At 46.3% G+C, this 18,954-nt stretch overlaps 1 protein-coding gene across 3 annotated transcripts in view; it reads right to left on the bottom strand.

Annotated features, from left to right (window-relative positions):
- mok (MOK protein kinase) overlaps window positions 1-18,954 on the bottom strand; it is a 21,857-nt gene continuing 2,903 nt past the window's right edge. For 2 of the 3 annotated variants that reach the window (XM_082142459.1, XM_082142460.1), the window contains exons 4-12: window positions 18,882-18,952; window positions 18,713-18,791; window positions 17,779-17,827; window positions 4,116-4,294; window positions 3,916-4,017; window positions 3,206-3,379; window positions 1,353-1,458; window positions 270-428; window positions 1-186 (exon numbers count right to left, since the gene is read on the bottom strand). In XM_082142459.1, coding sequence (XP_081998585.1) covers window positions 22-186; window positions 270-428; window positions 1,353-1,458; window positions 3,206-3,379; window positions 3,916-4,017; window positions 4,116-4,294; window positions 17,779-17,827; window positions 18,713-18,791; window positions 18,882-18,952 — 1,084 coding nt within the window. In that variant the 3' untranslated portion in view covers window positions 1-21. Of the gene's footprint in view, window positions 192-269; window positions 429-1,352; window positions 1,459-3,205; window positions 3,380-3,915; window positions 4,018-4,115; window positions 4,295-17,778; window positions 17,828-18,712; window positions 18,792-18,881; window positions 18,953-18,954 lie in introns of all 3 variants that reach the window. The other variant, XM_082142461.1, reaches the window with a different exon arrangement.

Raw genomic sequence — 18,954 nt, forward strand, 5'->3', positions numbered from 1 at the left:
TTTCAGTGTGTATAAAGAGCTTTATTGTATGACGTGAAGTGTAAGTGTTGCCTGAGCTCTGCTAGCGTGGGCTGGCGTCAGTAGTCCTGCAGGTGGCGCTCTAGCGTGGGCTGGCGTCAGTAGTCCTGCGGGTGGCGCTCTAGCGCACGAGGCATGTAGAAGCTCTTCAGATGCTGCGGCTCCTCTCTGGGCTTCAGAAGAAAAGACAATCAGTACAAACAGGAGTTTCATCTTAAGTGGATAAAAGTGACTGAAAGTGTGAAGGTTACTTTGTTCAGACGCGAGTGGCACTTGGAGATGGCAGGCAGAGAGCCGCGGTGGGACGGCGTCGGCGCAGGGAACGAGAGTGTGTGTGTCGGGACCCCGAGGTTGAGCTTCGGCAGCTCCAGAGGGAAGTGGCGTCGGCTGAGCGGGTCGAGCTTCAGATGCTGAGGACGACAGGAGAAACGGCTGACATCTGAGACTACGTACTTCTTTCTCTGTCAAAATGCATTTAGTTTCTTCATGAAAGAAAACAAAATATGTTTTATTAACACTAACACAGTTCAAAGGGGGGGAATGCAGTAAAATAGCACAAATTCAAGAAACTTTTCCCAAAGACTAAAAATGGGAGGCAGTGTTCATTTTTTACGGTGGTTGTTTTAGTCCAACTAAAATGGCGTCTAATTTAATTCAACAATGAGAATTTATTTAGTTGATGACAAAGTGCAGAATGAAATAAAAAATTCAAACATGTGTTATGTAGTCGCTGAAACATGCATCATTTCATAAAAACGTGTCCTTGTGAAAAGCTCCTGAAACTACATTCTAATGAGAATAATGTTATTTCTTTATGTTTGAGTTTATTGCGCATCTTCACTTGTGAATTTGTCTTATTGTGTGCAAATGGAAGTTGTAAAGTAATGTTTATATGTTGTGCATGTTTGCTCTGTGCAAGAATCTCTTCTAGGATGTGTTTGTGTGAGTTCATGAACCGCCAGTGCTTCAGTTCACCAGTGTTCCCGACACCACAGACGTGCGTTACACTAAACAATCACTCTCCACACTGTGGTTCTGAGATCACGTGGTTCTGAGATCACGGGTTCTGAGATCACGTGGTTCTGAGATCACGTGGTTCTGAGATCACGTGGTTCTGAGATCACGTGGTTCTGAGATCACGTGGTTCTGAGATCACGTGGTTCTGAGATCACGGGTTCTGAGATCAGTGGTTCTGAGATCACGGGTTCTGAGATCAGTGGTTCTGAGATCACGTGGTTCTGAGATCACGTGGTTCTGAGATCACGGGTTCTGAGATCACGTTGTTCTGAAATCATGTGGTTCTGAGATCACGTTGAGATCTTCTGAAGGGTTACCTGTCTCCGGCCCTGTCTTGCGAGCCGCCACAGCTGATCAGACGCCGGTGTGTTGCTGGACTCCCCCTCAGCTCTCCTCCGTAGACCCACTCGCCTCTCCGCCATTCTAACACACACCAGAGGGATGAACACACAGAAATGAACACACTCCTGCACTCATCTCTAAGGCTACGTTCACACTGCAGGCTGAAACGACCCAATTCCGATTTTTTTGCCCCTATGCGACCTGTATCTGATCTTTTCATGACAGTCTGAACGACACAGATCCGATCTTTTCAAATGCGACCCAGGCCACTTGGGTATGTGGTCCCAAATCCGATACATATCCGATCTTTTGAAATGCGACTTCAGTCTGAACGGCCAGGTCGCATGTATCCGACCCGCACGTCATTGATACGCGGAAAACGTCATAATCCTGCGTTGAAGTAGTCGTCGGTTTGAAAACGGACTGCATATTCGTCGAGCTGAGGTAAATCTGCCGAACGGGTCGACCTCGACGAGCCCGTTAATAAAAAATAAAAAATAAAAAAGCCCACGGCCATTATATATACGTTATGTTAACTTATTTGTGCTGAATCTGATATTAGATAGGTCAGCGGCTGCTGTCTGGCTCTTGTGTAACGGTCGCTGCGCGCGCTCGTGTGTTTGTGTGTATCACAGTTAAAGTTTAGCTACTTGCCTACTTCCGCAAACAACAAGTGACGTCGTTGACCGTTGAGTACTCTTCTGCGCATGCGGGTCACTTCTGGGTCATTTCACGTTCACACAGGAGATCACAAAAGGTCGCATTTAATTGGAAATGTGAACGGCCTTGCAAAAAAATCGACTTTTTTCAAAAAATCGGAATTGAGCATTAAGCCCTGCAGTGTGAACGTAGCCTAACACACACCAGAGGGAAAAACACACTCCTGCACTCATCTCTAACACACACCAGAGGGATGAACACACTCCTGCACTCATCTCTAACACACACCAGAGGGATGAACACACTCCTGCACTCATTTCTAACACACACCAGAGGGATGAACACACTCCTGCAGTCATCTCTAACACACACCAGAGGGAAAAACACACTCCTGCACTCATCTCTAACACACACCAGAGGGATGAACACACTCCTGCACTCATCTCTAACACACACCAGAGGGAAAAACACACTCCTGCACTCATCTCTAACACACACCAGAGGGATGAACACACTCCTGCACTCATCTCTAACACACACCAGAGGGATGAACACACTCCTGCACTCATTTCTAACACACACCAGAGGGATGAACACACTCCTGCACTCATCTCTAACACACACCAGAGGGATGAACACACTCCTGCACTCATCTCTAACACACACCAGAGGGATGAACACACTCCTGCACTCATCTCTAACACACAACAGAGGGATGAACACACAGAAATGAACACACTCCTGCACTCATCTCTAACACACACCAGAGGGATGAACACACTCCTGCACTCATCTCTAACACACACCAGAGGGATGAACACACTCCTGCACTCATCTCTAACACACACCAGAGGGATGAACACACTCCTGCACTCATCTCTAACACACACCAGAGGGATGAACACACTCCTGCACTCATCTCTAACACACACCAGAGGGATGAACACACTCCTGCACTCATCTCTAACACAGGTGATGAACCTGATTCCCTGACTGTCAAAGTCACAGTTAAAGTCTTTATGTTGGGCTTTATTCTGACAGGCATCATGCAAAAGTCTTCAGCCGATGTGGGAATACTCACTCAAACTAAACTAACTAAAGTGTCCAGTAAGAGAGTAATATCTGACTCTGTGTGGGTGAGTGAGAGTGAGTGTGAGTGTGTGCTGACCGCAGCTCTCTGAAGCAGGAGTGTTGCACTGCTGCGCGGGCGCTGATGCGCTCCTCGGGGTCGTAGGTCAGCATCTGCTCCAGCAGAGACAGGCTAGCAGAGGAACAGTGAGGAACCAGTGCAGGAATCCCACAGCCTTTCCGAGGAGGGAAATCAAACCGCATCGCACGAGACCTTCACACACAGGGAACACAATCACAGAGATGATGTCAGCAGTGATGATCGGTGTGTGTGTGGAGTGTTAGAGCTGCGTAATAATGAGAAACGTCTGAAAAGAAGCGAAATAAGATTAAATTGTCTTGTTCATCCTAACTAAGAAGCAACACAAGTGTGTGATCATTCTGAACGCCGCTAGACTGAGGAATACTCTCACACACTTCAGATGCTGGTCTGGTCTCACACAGATATGAGTTCATGTGTCAGTAACAACATCTGGATTCCAGAGACTGACTGAGGTTCATTATTTAATCTGATTATCAGCACTAGTGTATCAGTGTATAACTACAGTGTGCGGTTCAGATTTCAGCGTGTGGATCAAGGGTTAGCATGATGATGAGAACACGCTCACCCAGTACAGTATCAGATGTGGTGTAATGGTGAGTCTGTCTACAGTATTATGCTCTGAGTTCAAGGCTTTCTGGTGGAGGTTTGATGGTTCTGTAGCAGATCTGAGGCGTGTGTGTGTGTGTGTGTGTTGATGCTGTTCTCACTGTTTGAACTTCTGCAGCAGTGTGTTGTCCGGCGAGCCCAACACCTCGTGGATCTTGTTGACCTGGTCGAGCTCGTTACGTCCAGGGAATAACGGGCTCAGCCTAGAAGACATGAAACGGCCCCTTAGAGTATGATGACCATTTCAGACAGGAACACTCACACAAACACACACACACACACACACCCACATTAGCAGTACCTGAGGATCTCGAAGAACACACAGCCGGCGCTCCACACGTCCATCTTCTGAGAGTAGTGTCCGTCGGTCAGCAGACACTCGGGCGCTCGGTACCAGCGGGTTGAGATGTACTCGGTGTGAGGAGGCCTGGATGAGATGCTCCTGCAAGACCCGAAGTCTGCCAGCTTCAGAACCTCGTTCTATTAGAACATCAGGAACAGTTTTCAGAACCTCGTTCTGTCAGAACATCCGAACCGGTTTTCAGTACCTCGTTCTGTCAGAACATCAGGGACGGTTTTCAGAACCTCGTTCTATCAGAACATCAGGAACAGTTTTCAGAACCTCGTTCTGTCAGAACATCCGAAACGGTTTTCAGAACCTCGTTCTGTCAGAACATCAGGGATGGTTTTCAGAACCTCGTTCTGTCAGAACATCAGGGACGGTTTTCAGAACCTCGTTCTGTCAGAACATCAGGGACGGTTTTCAGAACCTCGTTCTATCAGAACATCAGGGACGGTTTTCAGAACCTCGTTCTGTCAGAACATCAGGGACGGTTTTCAAAACCTCGTTCTGTCAGAACATCAGGGACGGTTTTCAGCACCTCGTTCTGTCAGAACATTAGGGACGGTTTCAGTACCTCGTTCTGTCAGTTTTCAGTACCTCGTTCTGTCAGAACATCAGGGACGGTTTTCAGCACCTCGTTCTGTCAGAACATCAGGGACAGTTTTCAGTACCTCGTTCTGTCAGAACATCAGGGACGGTTTTCAGTACCTCGTTCTGTCAGAACATCAGGGACGGTTTTCAGAACCTCGTTCTGTCAGAACATCAGGGACGGTTTTCAGAACCTCGTTCTGTCAGAACATCAGGGACGGTTTTCAGAACCTCGTTCTGTCAGAACATCAGGGATGGTTTTCAGAACCTCGTTCTGTCAGAACATCAGGGACGGTTTTCAGTACCTCGTTCTGTCAGAACATCAGGGACGGTTTTTAGAACCTCGTTCTGTCAGAACATCAGGGACGGTTTTCAGCACCTCGTTCTGTCAGAACATCAGGGACGGTTTTCAGTACCTCGTTCTGTCAGAACATCAGGGACGGTTTTCAAAACCTCGTTCTGTCAGAACATCAGGGACGGTTTTCAAAACCTCGTTCTGTCAGAACATCAGGGACGGTTTTCAGTACCTCGTTCTGTCAGAACATCAGGGACGGTTTTCAGAACCTCGTTCTGTCAGAACATCAGGGACGGTTTTCAGTACCTCGTTCTGTCAGAACATCAGGGACGGTTTTCAGAACCTCGTTCTGTCAGAACATCAGGGACGGTTTTCAGTACCTCGTTCTGTCAGAACATCAGGGACGGTTTTTAGAACCTCGTTCTGTCAGAACATCAGGGACGGTTTTTAGAACCTCGTTCTGTCAGAACATCAGGGACGGTTTTCAGTACCTCGTTCTGTCAGAACATCAGGGACGGTTTTCAAAACCTCGTTCTGTCAGAACATCAGGGACGGTTTTCAAAACCTCGTTCTGTCAGAACATCAGGGACGGTTTTCAGTACCTCGTTCTGTCAGAACATCAGGGACGGTTTTCAGAACCTCGTTCTGTCAGAACATCAGGGACGGTTTTCAGTACCTCGTTCTGTCAGAACATCAGGGACGGTTTTCAGAACCTCGTTCTGTCAGAACATCAGGGACGGTTTTCAGTACCTCGTTCTGTCAGAACATCAGGGACGGTTTTCAGAACCTCGTTCTATCAGAACATCCGAAACGGTTTTCAGAACCTCGTTCTGTCAGAACATCAGGGACGGTTTTCAGAACCTCGTTCTGTCAGAACATCAGGGACGGTTTTCAGAACCTCGTTCTATCAGAACATCAGGGACGGTTTTCAGCACCTCGTTCTGTCAGAACCTCAGGAACGGTTTTCAGAACCTCGTTCTGTCAGAACATCAGGGATGGTTTTCAGAACCTCGTTCTATCAGAACATCAGGGACGGTTTTCAGAACCTCGTTCTGTCAGAACATCAGGGATGGTTTTCAGAACATCGTTCTGTCAGAACATCAGGGCGGTTTTCAGAACCTCGTTCTGTCAGAACCTCAGGAACGGTTTTCAGAACCTCGTTCTGTCAGAACATCAGGGACGGTTTTCAGAACCTCGTTCTGTCAGAACATCAGGGACGGTTTTCAGAACCTCGTTCTATCAGAACATCAGGAACAGTTTTCAGAACCTCGTTCTGTCAGAACATCCGAAACGGTTTTCAGAACCTCGTTCTGTCAGAACATCAGGGATGGTTTTCAGAACCTCGTTCTGTCAGAACATCAGGGACGGTTTTCAGAACCTCGTTCTGTCAGAACATCAGGGACGGTTTTCAGAACCTCGTTCTATCAGAACATCAGGGACGGTTTTCAGAACCTCGTTCTGTCAGAACATCAGGGACGGTTTTCAAAACCTCGTTCTGTCAGAACATCAGGGACGGTTTTCAGCACCTCGTTCTGTCAGAACATTAGGGACGGTTTCAGTACCTCGTTCTGTCAGTTTTCAGTACCTCGTTCTGTCAGAACATCAGGGACGGTTTTCAGCACCTCGTTCTGTCAGAACATCAGGGACAGTTTTCAGTACCTCGTTCTGTCAGAACATCAGGGACGGTTTTCAGCACCTCGTTCTGTCAGAACATCAGGGACAGTTTTCAGTACCTCGTTCTGTCAGAACATCAGGGACGGTTTTCAGTACCTCGTTCTGTCAGAACATCAGGGACGGTTTTCAGAACCTCGTTCTGTCAGAACATCAGGGACGGTTTTCAGAACCTCGTTCTGTCAGAACATCAGGGACGGTTTTCAGAACCTCGTTCTGTCAGAACATCAGGGATGGTTTTCAGAACCTCGTTCTGTCAGAACATCAGGGACGGTTTTCAGTACCTCGTTCTGTCAGAACATCAGGGACGGTTTTTAGAACCTCGTTCTGTCAGAACATCAGGGACGGTTTTCAAAACCTCGTTCTGTCAGAACATCAGGGACGGTTTTCAAAACCTCGTTCTGTCAGAACATCAGGGACGGTTTTCAGTACCTCGTTCTGTCAGAACATCAGGGACGGTTTTCAGAACCTCGTTCTGTCAGAACATCAGGGACGGTTTTCAGTACCTCGTTCTGTCAGAACATCAGGGACGGTTTTCAGAACCTCGTTCTGTCAGAACATCAGGGACGGTTTTCAGTACCTCGTTCTGTCAGAACATCAGGGACGGTTTTTAGAACCTCGTTCTGTCAGAACATCAGGGATGGTTTTTAGAACCTCGTTCTGTCAGAACATCAGGGACGGTTTTCAGTACCTCGTTCTGTCAGAACATCAGGGACGGTTTTCAAAACCTCGTTCTGTCAGAACATCAGGGACGGTTTTCAAAACCTCGTTCTGTCAGAACATCAGGGACGGTTTTCAGTACCTCGTTCTGTCAGAACATCAGGGACGGTTTTCAGAACCTCGTTCTGTCAGAACATCAGGGACGGTTTTCAGTCCCTCGTTCTGTCAGAACATCAGGGACGGTTTTCAGAACCTCGTTCTGTCAGAACATCAGGGACGGTTTTCAGTCCCTCGTTCTGTCAGAACATCAGGGACGGTTTTCAGTACCTCGTTCTGTCAGAACATCAGGGACGGTTTTCAGAACCTCGTTCTATCAGAACATCCGAAACGGTTTTCAGAACCTCGTTCTGTCAGAACATCAGGGACGGTTTTCAGAACCTCGTTCTGTCAGAACATCAGGGACGGTTTTCAGAACCTCGTTCTATCAGAACATCAGGGACGGTTTTCAGCACCTCGTTCTGTCAGAACCTCAGGAACGGTTTTCAGAACCTCGTTCTGTCAGAACATCAGGGATGGTTTTCAGAACCTCGTTCTATCAGAACATCAGGGACGGTTTTCAGAACCTCGTTCTGTCAGAACATCAGGGATGGTTTTCAGAACATCGTTCTGTCAGAACATCAGGGGCGGTTTTCAGAACCTCGTTCTGTCAGAACCTCAGGAACGGTTTTCAGAACCTCGTTCTGTCAGAACATCAGGAACGGTTTTCAGAACCTCGTTCTATCAGAACATCAGGAACAGTTTTCAGAACCTCGTTCTGTCAGAACATCAGGGACGGTTTTCAGCACCTCGTTCTGTCAGAACATCAGGGACGGTTTTCAGAACCTCGTTCTGTCAGAACATCAGGGATGGTTTTCAGAACCTCGTTCTATCAGAACATCAGGGACGGTTTTCAGAACCTCGTTCTGTCAGAACATCAGGGATGGTTTTAAGAACATCGTTCTGTCAGAACATCAGGGGCGGTTTTCAGAACCTCGTTCTGTCAGAACCTCAGGAACGGTTTTCAGAACCTCGTTCTATCAGAACATCAGGGACGGTTTTCAGAACCTCGTTCTATCAGAACATCAGGAACAGTTTTCAGAACCTCGTTCTGTCAGAACATCAGGAACGGTTTTCAGAACCTCGTTCTATCAGAACATCAGGAACAGTTTTCAGAACCTCGTTCTATCAGAACATCCGAAACGGTTTTCAGAACCTCGTTCTGTCAGAACATCAGGGACGGTTTTCAGAACCTCGTTCTGTCAGAACATCAGGGACGGTTTTCAGAACCTCGTTCTGTCAGAACATCAGGGACGGTTTTCAGAACCTCGTTCTGTCAGAACATCAGGGACGGTTTTCAGAACCTCGTTCTGTCAGAACATCAGGGATGGTTTTCAGAACCTCGTTCTGTCAGAACATCAGGGATGGTTTTCAGAACCTCGTTCTGTCAGAACATCAGGGACGGTTTTCAGTACCTCGTTCTGTCAGAACATCAGGGACGGTTTTTAGAACCTCGTTCTGTCAGAACATCAGGGACGGTTTTCAGCACCTCGTTCTGTCAGAACATCAGGGACGGTTTTCAGTACCTCGTTCTGTCAGAACATCAGGGACGGTTTTCAAAACCTCGTTCTGTCAGAACATCAGGGACGGTTTTCAAAACCTCGTTCTGTCAGAACATCAGGGACGGTTTTCAGTACCTCGTTCTGTCAGAACATCAGGGACGGTTTTCAGAACCTCGTTCTGTCAGAACATCAGGGACGGTTTTCAGTACCTCGTTCTGTCAGAACATCAGGGACGGTTTTCAGAACCTCGTTCTGTCAGAACATCAGGGACGGTTTTCAGTACCTCGTTCTGTCAGAACATCAGGGACGGTTTTTAGAACCTCGTTCTGTCAGAACATCAGGGACGGTTTTTAGAACCTCGTTCTGTCAGAACATCAGGGACGGTTTTCAGTACCTCGTTCTGTCAGAACATCAGGGACGGTTTTCAAAACCTCGTTCTGTCAGAACATCAGGGACGGTTTTCAAAACCTCGTTCTGTCAGAACATCAGGGACGGTTTTCAGTACCTCGTTCTGTCAGAACATCAGGGACGGTTTTCAGAACCTCGTTCTGTCAGAACATCAGGGACGGTTTTCAGTCCCTCGTTCTGTCAGAACATCAGGGACGGTTTTCAGAACCTCGTTCTGTCAGAACATCAGGGACGGTTTTCAGAACCTCGTTCTGTCAGAACATCAGGGACGGTTTTCAGAACCTCGTTCTGTCAGAACATCAGGGACGGTTTTCAGAACCTCGTTCTGTCAGAACATCAGGGATGGTTTTCAGAACCTCGTTCTGTCAGAACATCAGGGACGGTTTTCAGTACCTCGTTCTGTCAGAACATCAGGGACGGTTTTTAGAACCTCGTTCTGTCAGAACATCAGGGACGGTTTTCAAAACCTCGTTCTGTCAGAACATCAGGGACGGTTTTCAAAACCTCGTTCTGTCAGAACATCAGGGACGGTTTTCAGTACCTCGTTCTGTCAGAACATCAGGGACGGTTTTCAGAACCTCGTTCTGTCAGAACATCAGGGACGGTTTTCAGTACCTCGTTCTGTCAGAACATCAGGGACGGTTTTCAGAACCTCGTTCTGTCAGAACATCAGGGACGGTTTTCAGTACCTCGTTCTGTCAGAACATCAGGGACGGTTTTTAGAACCTCGTTCTGTCAGAACATCAGGGACGGTTTTTAGAACCTCGTTCTGTCAGAACATCAGGGACGGTTTTCAGTACCTCGTTCTGTCAGAACATCAGGGACGGTTTTCAAAACCTCGTTCTGTCAGAACATCAGGGACGGTTTTCAAAACCTCGTTCTGTCAGAACATCAGGGACGGTTTTCAGTACCTCGTTCTGTCAGAACATCAGGGACGGTTTTCAGAACCTCGTTCTGTCAGAACATCAGGGACGGTTTTCAGTCCCTCGTTCTGTCAGAACATCAGGGACGGTTTTCAGAACCTCGTTCTGTCAGAACATCAGGGACGGTTTTCAGTCCCTCGTTCTGTCAGAACATCAGGGACGGTTTTCAGTACCTCGTTCTGTCAGAACATCAGGGACGGTTTTCAGAACCTCGTTCTATCAGAACATCCGAAACGGTTTTCAGAACCTCGTTCTGTCAGAACATCAGGGACGGTTTTCAGAACCTCGTTCTGTCAGAACATCAGGGACGGTTTTCAGAACCTCGTTCTATCAGAACATCAGGGACGGTTTTCAGCACCTCGTTCTGTCAGAACCTCAGGAACGGTTTTCAGAACCTCGTTCTGTCAGAACATCAGGGATGGTTTTCAGAACCTCGTTCTATCAGAACATCAGGGACGGTTTTCAGAACCTCGTTCTGTCAGAACATCAGGGATGGTTTTCAGAACATCGTTCTGTCAGAACATCAGGGGCGGTTTTCAGAACCTCGTTCTGTCAGAACCTCAGGAACGGTTTTCAGAACCTCGTTCTGTCAGAACATCAGGAACGGTTTTCAGAACCTCGTTCTATCAGAACATCAGGAACAGTTTTCAGAACCTCGTTCTGTCAGAACATCAGGGACGGTTTTCAGCACCTCGTTCTGTCAGAACATCAGGGACGGTTTTTAGTACCTCGTTCTGTCAGAACATCAGGGACGGTTTTCAGTACCTCGTTCTGTCAGAACATCAGGGACGGTTTTCAGAACCTCGTTCTGTCAGAACATCAGGGACGGTTTTCAGTACCTCGTTCTGTCAGAACATCAGGGACGGTTTTCAGAACCTCGTTCTGTCAGAACATCAGGGACAGTTTTCAGTACCTCGTTCTGTCAGAACATCAGGGACGGTTTTCAGAACCTCGTTCTATCAGAACATCCGAAACGGTTTTCAGAACCTCGTTCTGTCAGAACATCAGGGACGGTTTTCAGAACCTCGTTCTGTCAGAACATCAGGGACGGTTTTCAGAACCTCGTTCTGTCAGAACATCAGGGACGGTTTTCAGAACCTCGTTCTGTCAGAACATCAGGGACGGTTTTCAGAACCTCGTTCTGTCAGAACATCAGGGATGGTTTTCAGAACCTAGTTCTGTCAGAACATCAGGGATGGTTTTCAGAACCTCGTTCTGTCAGAACATCAGGGACGGTTTTCAGTACCTCGTTCTGTCAGAACATCAGGGACGGTTTTCAGAACCTCGTTCTATCAGAACATCCGAAACGGTTTTCAGAACCTCGTTCTGTCAGAACATCAGGGACGGTTTTCAGAACCTCGTTCTGTCAGAACATCAGGGACGGTTTTCAGAACCTCGTTCTGTCAGAACATCAGGGACGGTTTTCAGAACCTCGTTCTGTCAGAACATCAGGGACGGTTTTCAGAACCTCGTTCTGTCAGAACATCAGGGATGGTTTTCAGAACCTCGTTCTGTCAGAACATCAGGGATGGTTTTCAGAACCTCGTTCTGTCAGAACATCAGGGACGGTTTTCAGTACCTCGTTCTGTCAGAACATCAGGGACGGTTTTTAGAACCTCGTTCTGTCAGAACATCAGGGACGGTTTTCAGCACCTCGTTCTGTCAGAACATCAGGGACGGTTTTCAGTACCTCGTTCTGTCAGAACATCAGGGACGGTTTTCAAAACCTCGTTCTGTCAGAACATCAGGGACGGTTTTCAAAACCTCGTTCTGTCAGAACATCAGGGACGGTTTTCAGTACCTCGTTCTGTCAGAACATCAGGGACGGTTTTCAGAACCTCGTTCTGTCAGAACATCAGGGACGGTTTTCAGTACCTCGTTCTGTCAGAACATCAGGGACGGTTTTCAGAACCTCGTTCTGTCAGAACATCAGGGACGGTTTTCAGTACCTCGTTCTGTCAGAACATCAGGGACGGTTTTTAGAACCTCGTTCTGTCAGAACATCAGGGACGGTTTTTAGAACCTCGTTCTGTCAGAACATCAGGGACGGTTTTCAGTACCTCGTTCTGTCAGAACATCAGGGACGGTTTTCAAAACCTCGTTCTGTCAGAACATCAGGGACGGTTTTCAAAACCTCGTTCTGTCAGAACATCAGGGACGGTTTTCAGTACCTCGTTCTGTCAGAACATCAGGGACGGTTTTCAGAACCTCGTTCTGTCAGAACATCAGGGACGGTTTTCAGTCCCTCGTTCTGTCAGAACATCAGGGACGGTTTTCAGAACCTCGTTCTGTCAGAACATCAGGGACGGTTTTCAGTACCTCGTTCTGTCAGAACATCAGGGACGGTTTTCAGAACCTCGTTCTATCAGAACATCCGAAACGGTTTTCAGAACCTCGTTCTGTCAGAACATCAGGGACGGTTTTCAGAACCTCGTTCTGTCAGAACATCAGGGACGGTTTTCAGAACCTCGTTCTATCAGAACATCAGGGACGGTTTTCAGCACCTCGTTCTGTCAGAACCTCAGGAACGGTTTTCAGAACCTCGTTCTGTCAGAACATCAGGGATGGTTTTCAGAACCTCGTTCTATCAGAACATCAGGGACGGTTTTCAGAACCTCGTTCTGTCAGAACATCAGGGATGGTTTTCAGAACATCGTTCTGTCAGAACATCAGGGGCGGTTTTCAGAACCTCGTTCTGTCAGAACCTCAGGAACGGTTTTCAGAACCTCGTTCTGTCAGAACATCAGGGACGGTTTTCAGAACCTCGTTCTGTCAGAACATCAGGAACGGTTTTCAGAACCTCGTTCTATCAGAACATCAGGAACAGTTTTCAGAACCTCGTTCTGTCAGAACATCAGGGACGGTTTTCAGCACCTCGTTCTGTCAGAACATCAGGGACGGTTTTTAGTACCTCGTTCTGTCAGAACATCAGGGACGGTTTTCAGTACCTCGTTCTGTCAGAACATCAGGGACGGTTTTCAGAACCTCGTTCTGTCAGAACATCAGGGACGGTTTTCAGTACCTCGTTCTGTCAGAACATCAGGGACGGTTTTCAGAACCTCGTTCTGTCAGAACATCAGGGACAGTTTTCAGTACCTCGTTCTGTCAGAACATCAGGGACGGTTTTCAGAACCTCGTTCTATCAGAACATCCGAAACGGTTTTCAGAACCTCGTTCTGTCAGAACATCAGGGACGGTTTTCAGAACCTCATTCTGTCAGAACCTCAGGAACGGTTTTCAGAACCTCGTTCTGTCAGAACATCAGGGATGGTTTTCAGAACCTCGTTCTATCAGAACATCAGGGACGGTTTTCAGAACCTCGTTCTGTCAGAACATCAGGGATGGTTTTAAGAACATCGTTCTGTCAGAACATCAGGGGCGGTTTTCAGAACCTCGTTCTGTCAGAACCTCAGGAACGGTTTTCAGAACCTCGTTCTATCAGAACATCAGGGACGGTTTTCAGAACCTCGTTCTATCAGAACATCAGGAACAGTTTTCAGAACCTCGTTCTGTCAGAACATCAGGAACGGTTTTCAGAACCTCGTTCTATCAGAACATCAGGAACAGTTTTCAGAACCTCGTTCTATCAGAACATCCGAAACGGTTTTCAGAACCTCGTTCTGTCAGAACATCAGGGACGGTTTTCAGAACCTCGTTCTGTCAGAACATCAGGGACGGTTTTCAGAACCTCGTTCTATCAGAACATCAGGGACGGTTTTCAGCACCTCGTTCTGTCAGAACCTCAGGAACGGTTTTCAGAACCTCGTTCTGTCAGAACATCAGGGATGGTTTTCAGAACCTCGTTCTATCAGAACATCAGGGACGGTTTTCAGAACCTCGTTCTGTCAGAACATCAGGGATGGTTTTCAGAACATCGTTCTGTCAGAACATCAGGGGCGGTTTTCAGAACCTCGTTCTGTCAGAACCTCAGGAACGGTTTTCAGAACCTCGTTCTATCAGAACATCAGGGACGGTTTTCAGAACCTCGTTCTATCAGAACATCAGGAACAGTTTTCAGAACCTCGTTCTGTCAGAACATCAGGAACGTTTTTCAGAACCTCGTTCTATCAGAACATCAGGAACAGTTTTCAGAACCTCGTTCTGTCAGAACATCCGAAACGGTTTTCAGAACCTCGTTCTATCAGAACATCAGGGACGGTTTTCAGAACCTCGTTCTATCAGAACATCAGGAACGGTTTTCAGAACCTCGTTCTGTCAGAACATCAGGGACGGTTTTCAGAACCTCGTTCTATCAGAACATCAGGGACGGTTTTCAGAACCTCGTTCTGTCAGAACATCAGGGATGGTTTTCAGAACATCGTTCTGTCAGAACATCAGGGGCGGTTTTCAGAACCTCGTTCTGTCAGAACCTCAGGAACGGTTTTCAGAACCTCGTTCTATCAGAACATCAGGGACGGTTTTCAGAACCTCGTTCTATCAGAACATCAGGAACGGTTTTCAGAACCTCGTTCTGTCAGAACATCAGGGACGGTTTTCAGAACCTCGTTCTATCAGAACATCAGGGACGGTTTTCAGAACCTCGTTCTGTCAGAACATCAGGGATGGTTTTCAGAACATCAGGGATGGTTTTCAGAACATCGTTCTGTCAGAACATCAGGGGCGGTTTTCAGAACCTCGTTCTGTCAGAACCTCAGGAACGGTTTTCAGAACCTCGTTCTATCAGATCATCAGGGACGGTTTTCAGAACCTTGTTCTATCAGAACATCAGGAACAGTTTTCAGAACCTCGTTCTGTCAGAACATCAGGAACGTTTTTCAGAACCTCGTTCTATCAGAACATCAGGAACAGTTTTCAGAACCTCGTTCTGTCAGAACATCCGAAACGGTTTTCAGAACCTCGTTCTATCAGAACATCAGGGACGGTTTTCAGAACCTCGTTCTATCAGAACATCAGGAACGGTTTTCAGAACATCGTTCTGTCAGAACATCAGGGACGGTTTTCAGAACCTCGCTCTATCAGAACATCAGGAACGGTTTTCAGAACCTCGTTCTGTCAGAACATCAGGAACAGTTTTCAGAACCTCGTTCTATCAGAACATCAGGAACAGTTTTCAGAACCTCGTTCTGTCAGAACATCAGGGACGGTTTTCAGAACCTCGTTCTATCAGAACATCAGGAACGGTTTTCAGAACCTCGTTCTGTCAGAACATCAGGGACGGTTTTCAGAACCTCGTTCTATCAGAACATCAGGAACAGTTTTCAGAACCTCGTTCTGTCAGAACATCAGGGACGGTTTTCAGCACCTCGTTCTGTCAGAACATCCGAAACGGTTTTCAGTACCTCGTTCTGTCAGAACATCAGGAACGGTTTTCAGAACCTCGTTCTGTCAGAACATCAGGAACAGTTTTCAGAACCTCGTTCTATCAGAACATCAGGAACAGTTTTCAGAACCTCGTTCTGTCAGAACATCAGGGACGGTTTTCAGAACCTCGTTCTATCAGAACATCAGGAACGGTTTTCAGAACCTCGTTCTGTCAGAACATCAGGGACGGTTTTCAGAACCTCGTTCTATCAGAACATCAGGAACAGTTTTCAGAACCTCGTTCTGTCAGAACATCCGAAACGGTTTTCAGAACCTCGTTCTATCAGAACATCAGGGACGGTTTTCAGAACCTCGTTCTATCAGAACCTCAGGAACGGTTTTCAGAACATCGTTCTGTCAGAACATCAGGGGCGGTTTTCAGAACCTCGTTCTGTCAGAACCTCAGGAACGGTTTTCAGAACCTCGTTCTATCAGATCATCAGGGACGGTTTTCAGAACCTTGTTCTATCAGAACATCAGGAACAGTTTTCAGAACCTCGTTCTGTCAGAACATCAGGAACGTTTTTCAGAACCTCGTTCTATCAGAACATCAGGAACAGTTTTCAGAACCTCGTTCTGTCAGAACATCCGAAACGGTTTTCAGAACCTCGTTCTATCAGAACATCAGGGACGGTTTTCAGAACCTCGTTCTATCAGAACATCAGGAACGGTTTTCAGAACATCGTTCTGTCAGAACATCAGGGACGGTTTTCAGAACCTCGCTCTATCAGAACATCAGGAACGGTTTTCAGAACCTCGTTCTGTCAGAACATCAGGAACAGTTTTCAGAACCTCGTTCTATCAGAACATCAGGAACAGTTTTCAGAACCTCGTTCTGTCAGAACATCAGGGACGGTTTTCAGAACCTCGTTCTATCAGAACATCAGGAACGGTTTTCAGAACCTCGTTCTGTCAGAACATCAGGGACGGTTTTCAGAACCTCGTTCTATCAGAACATCAGGAACAGTTTTCAGAACCTCGTTCTGTCAGAACATCAGGGACGGTTTTCAGCACCTCGTTCTGTCAGAACATCCGAAACGGTTTTCAGAACCTCGCTCTATCAGAACATCAGGAACGGTTTTCAGAACCTCGTTCTGTCAGAACATCAGGAACAGTTTTCAGAACCTCGTTCTATCAGAACATCAGGAACAGTTTTCAGAACCTCGTTCTGTCAGAACATCAGGGACGGTTTTCAGAACCTCGTTCTATCAGAACATCAGGAACGGTTTTCAGAACCTCGTTCTGTCAGAACATCAGGGACGGTTTTCAGAACCTCGTTCTATCAGAACATCAGGAACAGTTTTCAGAACCTCGTTCTGTCAGAACATCAGGGACGGTTTTCAGCACCTCGTTCTGTCAGAACATCCGAAACGGTTTTCAGTACCTCGTTCTGTCAGAACATCAGGAACGGTTTTCAGAACCTCGTTCTGTCAGAACCTCTGAAACCGGGTTTTCATTACAGATTTGCGTAAAACTTTTGCGATATTTTCTAAAAGTTGCTAAAAAACTATTGCGAAATGACGGCGTTTCCGTTATCCGTTGACTCTCAAACATATATTTTTTTTCCTCTCGCCATAAGTCATTCCAACAATTATAGCAACGGATGTTGGTAGGTTTACGTTTATCTCAGCCACCGCACTAGCCATTATTTTAAATGGAAGGAGACGTAGTCGTATCCACCATTACTGGCAAGGAAAGACCCTTATACTGCGATCGGCTCGTATGAGGAGTTTTTGGGTGTTTCTCCCTCAGTTCTGCTTCAACCTCTTGATTTTGGCATTTCTTTGTGGTTTAGAAACCAGTATTCCCGTAATTCTTTTGTCTTATATGAGTTTAATAAAGAACTCTGTCTCGTCTTCTGTCCAAACATACTCTACGTCAGGTGACTGTAAATGCCCAAAAATGTTTACATTGGAGTTTTGCGAAATATTCCTTTTTCGATCTACCTGATAAACCTCCTCATGCGAGTGTAAACAAGCGTTTTTTTGGCAAAATTGACGTGTTTCCATTGGCCGTATTTTCAATTCGCAATTTGAAGGGTAATGGAAATGCGGCTACACACACACACACACTCTCACACTCACACGTGTTGTGAAGTTCTCATGTATGTGTACAAGCACACAACTGTTTATGAATGAGTTTAACCCTTGACTTACTTTGATCAGGATGTTCTCCGGCTTCACGTCTCTGTGGAATATCCCTCGGCTGGGTTTAGGAGAGGAACAGAACAGTGTCAGTAACGTCACACACACACACACACACACACTGCAGCGGGTGAGCGTCACACACACACACACACACACACACACACACACCTGTGCATGTGATCCAGTGATCGGCACAGCTGGAACAGGAAGTGTTTGGCTTTGCTCTCAGACACAGACACAGACACACACACACACACACACACACACACACACACACTGCAGCGGGTGAGCGTCAGTAACGTCACACACACACACACACACACACACACCTGTGCATGTGATCCAGTGATCGGCACACACTGCAAAAAATGCTGTTCTTACTTAGTATTTTTGTGTTGTTTCCAGTCCAAAAATCTAAAAATTCTTAAATCAAGAAGTATTTACTAGAGAAGTAAAACTACATAAGAAATTATTTTTTGTTTTCAGATAAACAGTAAGTAACTTAAGTAATTTTTGCTTAAAACAAGCTAAATTATCTGCCAGTGCAGTAAGAAAAAAAAACTTAATTCAAAAAAACTTAATAAAAACATAATCTTAAAACAAGATTATTTTTCTTACTGCACTGGCAGATAATTTAGCTTGTTTTAAGCAAAAATAACTTAATATACTTTCTGTTTATCTGAAAACAAACTATAATTTCTTATGTAGTTTTACTTCTCTAGTAAATGCTTCTTGATTTAAGAATTTTTAGATTTTTGGACTGGAAACAACACAAAAATACTAAGTAAGAAAAGCATTTTTTGCAGTGCAGCTGGAACAGGAAGTGTTTGGCTTTGCTCTCAGACACAGACACAGACACACACACACACACACACACACACACACACACACTGCAGCGGGTGAGCGTCAGTAACGTCACACACACATACACACACACACACACCTGTGCATGTGATCCAGTGATCGGCACAGCTGGAACAGGAAGTGTTTGGCTTTGCTCTCAGATACGGGATGCTGTCGCCCTGGAAGAGGAAAACATTCTGTCTGTGTGATTCATATTCAAAACTCCTGATGTTAAACATGATGCATTTGATGCAGCAAACTCACAATACCTTTAATAAACTCGTATATGTTCATGTCCATGAGCTCGCATATCAGCGACAGCGTTCCAGTGTCTTTATCGCT

Source organism: Leuciscus leuciscus (genome assembly GCF_965113295.1).
Source record: "Leuciscus leuciscus genome assembly, chromosome: 17".
Taxonomy (NCBI): Eukaryota; Metazoa; Chordata; class Actinopteri; order Cypriniformes; family Leuciscidae; genus Leuciscus; species Leuciscus leuciscus.